This window comes from Octodon degus, unplaced genomic scaffold (genome assembly GCF_000260255.1).
Source record: "Octodon degus isolate 3935 unplaced genomic scaffold, OctDeg1.0 scaffold00010, whole genome shotgun sequence".
Classification (NCBI taxonomy): Eukaryota; Metazoa; Chordata; class Mammalia; order Rodentia; family Octodontidae; genus Octodon; species Octodon degus.
In genome coordinates this window covers 29,021,642-29,029,019 of record NW_004524586.1, presented here as the reverse complement: position 1 = coordinate 29,029,019, position 7,378 = coordinate 29,021,642, and the positions used below count along the sequence as shown (strand labels likewise).

The 7,378-nt window shown below is 46.6% G+C and overlaps 1 protein-coding gene across 2 annotated transcripts in view; it reads right to left on the bottom strand.

Annotated features, from left to right (window-relative positions):
• Sh3kbp1 (SH3 domain containing kinase binding protein 1) overlaps positions 1–7,378 on the bottom strand; it is a 342,524-nt gene extending 335,146 nt beyond the window's left edge. For both annotated transcript variants that reach the window (XM_023709017.1, XM_004625662.3), the window contains exon 1: positions 7,082–7,378. In XM_023709017.1, the coding sequence (XP_023564785.1) occupies positions 7,082–7,085 (4 nt within the window). In that variant the 5' untranslated portion in view covers positions 7,086–7,378. The remainder of the gene's footprint in view (positions 1–7,081) is intronic.

Below are 7,378 nucleotides of genomic sequence, written 5' to 3'. Positions count from 1 at the left end.
AGAGAGAGAGAGAGAGAGAACAACAGAGGAAACTGGGAGTAAATAGGATGTCTCAGAAGCCAAGGAAAGAGTTCCAGTCTTCACAGTCTCAGAAGTTAAGCTGAAGTTGCTGAGGATTATCTGAGATCATGTGCTCTGTGATTAGGAGATCCACTGTTCTTCCGTTACCTCGTCACAATTAAGCCACTGCCAGAGGACAGTGGTCCTGGTAAGTGCAGTGCAGATTCCATTGGGAACACAGGGAAGGGAGGAGGGGCTGTCTCAAGAACCAGAGCATTGAAAAGAGAGGAAAAAGATAAAAAATGCAAGGTGTAACTTTAAGGTGCTATATTAGTCTGTTTGCTGTTGCTGTTACAAACTGCTAAATAGAAGGTAATTTATAAAGAATAGGAGCTTATTTGGCTCATACTTCTAGAGGCTGAGCAATCCAAGAGCATAGTGCCAGCATGGCAGAGGGCACCATGTGGTGTGACAGAGAAAGTATCACTTGGGGCACTTATAGTGCCACTAAAGCCATCGTGGAGGTGCCACCCTCATGGATTTATGGAATCCTTCTAACCACCCAAAGCCTCCTCTCTGAATCCATTAATATACGACTCTGGGGGTTAAATTTCCTCCATAGGAACTTTTGGGAGACACATTCACATTGCAGTAGGTGGGGGGGGGTCTAGTACTGGAGATTGAACCCAGAGCCTTCACACTGAGCTACATCCCTAGTCCATTTTATTTTTCTGTTATATTTGTTTTGGCTTTTGTTTTGTGAGACTCACTAAATTGCTCAGGCTGGGCTTCAATTTGCTATCTTTCCTGCCTTAGCTTCCCAAAGTAGTGAAATTATAACCAGTTACCACCACACCCAGCTGGTGGCTTTATTAATAAGTTTTTAAAAATCTAAATTCAAAACTAAAGGTGGAATCTTCTTAAGAAAGAAGAAGGCAGTTGACTATGAATGATCAATTTTCCAGGAAAAAACAACAACCGGAAAATCCAGGTGTGCTAAAGGGCAAAGTGACAGGCAGAATAGTGTTGCCTTCTTACATCCCAAAGGCTCACATCCTATGCCCGGAACTTGGGAATCTGTTAGGTTACATGGCAGAGAGACGTGAAGGCTGGCTGCCAAGGCTCCTAATTGTTTGAGAGTCTGAGATTATCCGGGACGGTCCAGGAAGGCCCAGTGTCAGCACAAGAGTTTTAACACACGAAGAGGGGCAGAAGAGTCAGTGTAAGAGGAACATGATGTGAGAGATATCTGACCATCCATTGCTGAGTTTAAAAAATGGAGGAAGAGGCCAGGAGCCAAGGAACGCAACCTAACTGGGAAAGATGGAAAAAGCAAGGGAAGGAATCCTGAGTCTCCTGAAGGAATGCAGCCCAGCTGCCATTTTGCTTTTAGCCTGGGGACAGATTATAAACTTAGGATGTCTCAAGCAACTAAGTTTGGAATAGTGTGTAGAAGCAGCAATCAGGAACTCATCCCTGGGGCCAGGGAGATAGTTCAGTGACATAAGCACCAGCCTGGAAAGCACAAGGTCCTGAGTTCAATCCCTGGTACCAAAAAGAAAACAAACAAGAAACTAAACCCTAGGGCACCAACTCATTCTTCTGGAAATTGCTAAGTAAAGGAAAAGAATCATCATGATCATCGAAACAAGAAACTAATACAGATTTCAGGTAGAGAAAATCATAAGATATCAAGCATCCTGGTGATGCTAGTGATATATTTTAAAGTTTCTTCTGAAGAGGACAAAGAGGAAAGAAAAATGATAGAAGGACCTGCAGGATGCTCTGATAAAGAGTCTAGGTAAGTAAGACTGCCAGGAGCTGTCTAATACCCAGGTGTTGGGGGTCTGGCTTGGCCTTTGCTCCTGACACTCAACACTGTACTACCTTAATGTCCTAAGCATTTTTTAAACTAAGCCCATGTTCTCCTTTTGTAAGGTTATAGTCACTTACAAAAGCACCTTGTTTATGAACAGTGAGTCACAAGGGCTCATCTTCAAGGCAAGGAGGATCTACACTTGAGAGTACATCACAACCACCTGAGGGTGATGGATCTGACCCCTGTGTGCATCCCCTGAGGCTGAGTTCCCACTCTGAGAACAATCACAGCCCCTCCCTACATCCTGCAGCCAAGCCCCTGGCCTGGGAACAAAGGGGAGTCTGCTAGGACAGAGCACTGCCACCTGCTCTGCTAGGTCACAGCACCTACAACTGTAGCCACATACTCAGCCATTCCCACTCCCCAATCTCATTCCCCCACCCCCTAACACACACACACACACCCTGCCACCTCACCCCACCTAGCTCATCCCCCTATCCTATCTATAAAAGACCCAGTTCAATAAACTGGATTCAGACTTTCCTTTGGGGTTACTTCAGGAGGTCCCGCCAAGAACCCCAAATTCCTGCTGGTTATGTTCTTTACTGGCTTGTCACCATTTACCTAACAGAGGGCTCATGAAAAATTCAGATTGCCTGGCCCCTGGCCCAGAGGTTCTAATCAACGCTGGGAGACTTCGGGGAAAGACCACTGTCCCCCAGTGCTGGGAGACAATGGGGCCACAGACTTTGTATCTCTAACGGGGTATCAGGGGGACCACACTCTGAAAACTACTGCATTAGGGATTCTCCTTTTGTAACACTAAAAGGATTCCAGTATTTTCCTCTGTCGCGTCTTCCCCATGAAGAGCCTGACTTCTTAGTTCTCAGAAGTTCGCTCCATATTTTTCTGTATTTTTTCCCTTGGGATAGCTTTTTCAGCGGTCCATTTGCCTAAAAGTCCACACTGGCTGATATGAAATAACTACAGAACATAACTAAAAAGCCGGTCTGCTCACCTATGAGCTTCTATGTGCTGTCCTACCTCATCTCTTAGCACCCTGGAGAAACAGGGAAGTGGTCCTGCCGTACTGGCACTGATGGTCCAGTCCAAGTTTGCTGCCAAACACAATTCCTCAGAATGCCAATATTAAGTAAGAAGACCACTCTTTGACTAGGCTGGGACAAAACACAAGCAAAGCCATGTCACAATCATGTCGGAAAACAGACAAACATGAGCCAAACCCAAAGCAGTCATCTCCGATCCCACCTAACACAAGTAACTGCTGCTGAAGCCGGGCACGGTGGTGCACTCCAGTAATCCCAGCCCTTGGAGGACTGATCGAGTTCCAGGTCAGCCTGGATGACATTGTGAGTCCAAGGCCACCCTGTACTACACAGAGACCTTGTCTTAAAAACTAAAAAGAGAAAGCACAGTAACTGCTGTTTCTCTTCCAACCCCATCTTTAACCTATCTCCCATGTTCCCCATTTCCAGAGAACATTTGTTCTTTTAAAAAATCACAGTAGTACCCCTGGTGGTGTCTAATCCATAGCAACATCTGGTTCTCATAAGTACATGCCAGCCCTGCCACCTGACACAGGTGCAAACCCTCTGAGTCAGCCTTTCTCACACCCTCTTGCTGAGCTGCCACTCAGTCTCCATGACACCCATTCTTCCGGGAAGGAAAAGAAAACTTCAGCTTGCTGAGCTCCAGGTGCTCCCTCGGTGCACCCCCGGAGGAGGAGGGCAGCTGGAAGGCAGGGTAACTCACACTCGACCTTCAACCCTCCTTACTGCTCCTCTAGCCCACATCAGATTTCCCCTTCTCTGCTCTTCTTTTGTGAGACCTGCCACAGCTTTCAGTTACACACTGCCATGACCATTTGTTACAGCTTAGCTGTAAAATGTCCCCCAAATGTCTAATGTGTTCAGAAGGTGACTGGATCATGGGGCTGCTAGATGCATCGGTAGATTCATCCAACAATGACTTCAGCACCTAGATGAATGCGCTGTTAGAAGGTCCTCTTGAGGGTGGGTCACTGGGCAAGACCTAGAAAGGTGTATTCTTGTCCCTCCTCCTGTCACCCTCTGCTTCCTGGTCCTTCTGCCCACCCCGTTTCTGCTTTAGACCAGCCAACCACAGACTGAACCCATTAGCCAAAATCTCTTCAAAAGTTGTGGGTGTCAGGTACTTTGTCCCAGTGACAGGAAAGTAACCAGTACATCACTTCCTTCAAGCCTTCTGCAAGACTGAAAAGGCCAAGCTGGTGGGGCTGTATGTGTCATGCATCTGTTCCTAGTACAAAGAGAAAGGTCAGTAAATACTAGAGAGATAAATGCACAAACACTGCCCACTGTGTGCAACACACTTTAAAGCAGTTATGCATATAGGCATTGAAGAAGGAATGTCAATAATGCAAAAAGTACTCAAGCGATTAGAGAAAAAAAATCACCAGGTCTGTGCAACTGGAGTGACAGCAAGGTTTTGCTTATGCCATGATGGATACAAGAGGGTAAAGGTCATGCACAAGAAAGATGGGAGTCTTCTCTCCATTTCTAATTCAAGTCCTGTTTGGAGGGGCCAACACATTACATTCACTTCAGCTTTAGCTTAGCACAAGGCAGTCCATCACTGATACAATACACTACTAACAAAAAAAAAATCCAAACTTTGCTGTTACTCTGGAATTCTTCAAACAGAAGTCATTTGCTGTGTTTGCCAACCTCCACCACTCCCAGATTTGGGTCATAATATTTGTACAATTATAATTATAAGAGGCTTTGCCTGTGTTTGGCACTGCAGGCATCTCCCAGCAAGTTCAGAGGGCACATTCTGATGGCTTTTTCTAAGAGGCCATTTTACAACAAGCAGCTTCATTGCAGGGTTAGGGAGTTGATGCTTTTCAGACATTTCTCAGATCAGTGACTGTATGATACAGTTTTATTATGTTATCAATCAACAGAAAAAAATCATTATCAGACCAGGGAAGAGGACACGTGTATCAAATCGGTAAAATGGATAAATCTGCCAACCAGACAGGCTCAGTGGAAGGGGTGTGTCTCCACAGGAAGACATACAAAACCAACTGTTAAATAACTACAAGGTCTTGAGTTCAATCACCAGTACTGCAAAAATAATAATAATAATAATAATAATAATAATAATAATAATAACCACACTTCATGACAAATTTACTGCTGAGGATGCTTCGGAAAGAGCAGGTGATCTTTACCCACAGTTCACTATGAGCATCTTCAGTCCCTCTATAAACATTGTAATGAATTAAAAGACAATCATTTTAATTTTACTCTAAGTATTAAGTTCAGAAATAAAACAAAAGTCCATTTCTGTGCCCTCCCCATGGTACTGGCTACAGTACAAAACATGACATTTTGAAGGACTATAAACTGTAGAAGCACTCTCCCATTTTCTTAGTGGATTCTAAAGAATTAAAACAATTCAGATCTGAATGATAAACAGGTCTATTTCTTCTCAAAAGAGACTCAGTCCCCTGCTCAGAGCTCCATAATATGCACAGGGTGACCACAAGGGAGCAGACAACTGGATTTCACACCTTAGAGTGGAACCCCTCAGTGATCCACTTGAAATGAAAGGTGATCAAAACAGCAGCTCTGGTTACTTCAGGAGAAAGCATATACTAAAGTAACCTATAAGGTTTAAAGTGTACACTTCTATTGATGAGCTAAATCATCTTTTCTGAGCTCAAAGAAAAACAAGAGTGTAGGTTCTGTGTATTGCATGGAGTAGGTGGATTTCATATGGTCCATTCATTCACCATCCATTCCTTCATTCAATACAGATTTATTTACAGCTTGCTCTATGCCAGGCACCAAAGAAAACATTATGAACACAACTGTGCAATGTGCTGCTTCTCTAGTCACACACAGAGTTTCCAGTAGGGAAGTAAATAATAAACTCTAACATGTAAATATATATATACATATACATATACATATATATATATATATTACCATATGAGAAAGGGTAATAGGAACTAATTTATTTTTTTATGATGTGTTAGGAACTAATTTAGACTGGGAGTAGTTCAGGGAGCAGACAACTCTGTGGAAAAAAAATTACGTTTAAACTAAGAGGCCATCAGATCACCACCACTTTGCATATGGAAATCCATTTCAGCAAACGTCCAGACAGGAATTTAACTTTTGCCTCTGAACAACTGACTGGGTGGAACCTCTCCTTCCAGTGCTTCTGCCTTCATGAGCATCTTATGACCACCTGACAGGTGTAGCCAGGCCCTATTAACCCAACACAAATATGTCTCACTTTATTATGATTTATTACAATGTACAGGCTTCCCATGCTTGGCCTAGAAACACCCAAAAATAGTACAACAGAGGCTGCCTGTCAGGAAGAATATTGCCAGTGTAGACCAAACGTTTAGTAGCCAAGGCAAGTCCTTTTTCCAATAAAGTGCCAACTCCTCTGGGTAGCAAGGTGGTTCCCACTCTACCAGATCTATACCATGGGGGACCCAGGAAGCCTAATACTAACTGCCTACATGGAATATGTTTGCTCCTTCGTAAATCAAGGACGGGATCATCATTTCCAGTTCCTTGACCCTGCAGACTTAGAGGAGGCTGAGGGAAATGACCTTTGAGCATCACAGAGCAAAAAGCTGACCAGGCTAAAGGAAGCAAAGAAGAGAGGGAGTCAAGGCAGGGAACACGGGAAGGGGGATGGGGGGTGTCAGGAGCGCAGGGCCCATCCTGATACTGGGGCGTTTCTCACCCCCTTCACCACCACCCCTGTCAGCCCCCAGCAAGGCAATCCAGCCTGGAAACGGCGAAATTCCAGGTTCTACCGAAGCAGGATCAGACGGGCACCACAAGCCCTTCGCTGGGTCATAGCCCACCAGGACCGGGTACTAACGTCTGCAGAAGAGGGTGGGCTGAGGCGAGAAAATAACCAAAACCAAACTCTCCCTGCCCACCCGAAAGCCAACCACACCCCCTACATCCCTCAGCCCTAGCCGCCCTGGGCCAGTCCAAGATCTGCCCAAGCCCTAGCGGGTTCCCGTTGGCGTCTCACGCGGGCTCGGCGGGGACATGGGCGCAAGTGGGAGTGCACAGGGGTGCGCGAAGCAGGCAAGGACGCCCACCGAGATGTCACCTGCCCTGGCCCTGCTCCAGGTCGCCCTTCCCAGATCCGCGGTCCTGGAATGGGCGCACCATCGCCAGGGTGAGATGGGCTCTGGGACCCCGACGGTCCCCCACTCACCCATTGGCTCCAAGCCGGGCCGGGCCGCCGAGGCAGCGTGAAAGTTGGCAGAGGCGGGCGTGGGGGTCGGGGCGCCGGGACCGGGGCGCAGGGTTCAGGGAGCGGCGGCGACTGGACTAGCTTCTTTCTCAGAGAAGGCAGCGACGGCTCAGCGCCCCCCGCTGCTGCCTCTGCTGTTGCTGCTGCTGTTGCCCCGGGGCGACTCCTGCTGCTGCTGCTGCTGCTGTTGCTGCTGCTGCTGCTGCTGCTGCATCGCGGCCCGCTGCGCCCGGCTGCGCCGGGTTTCCTGCTCCCCGC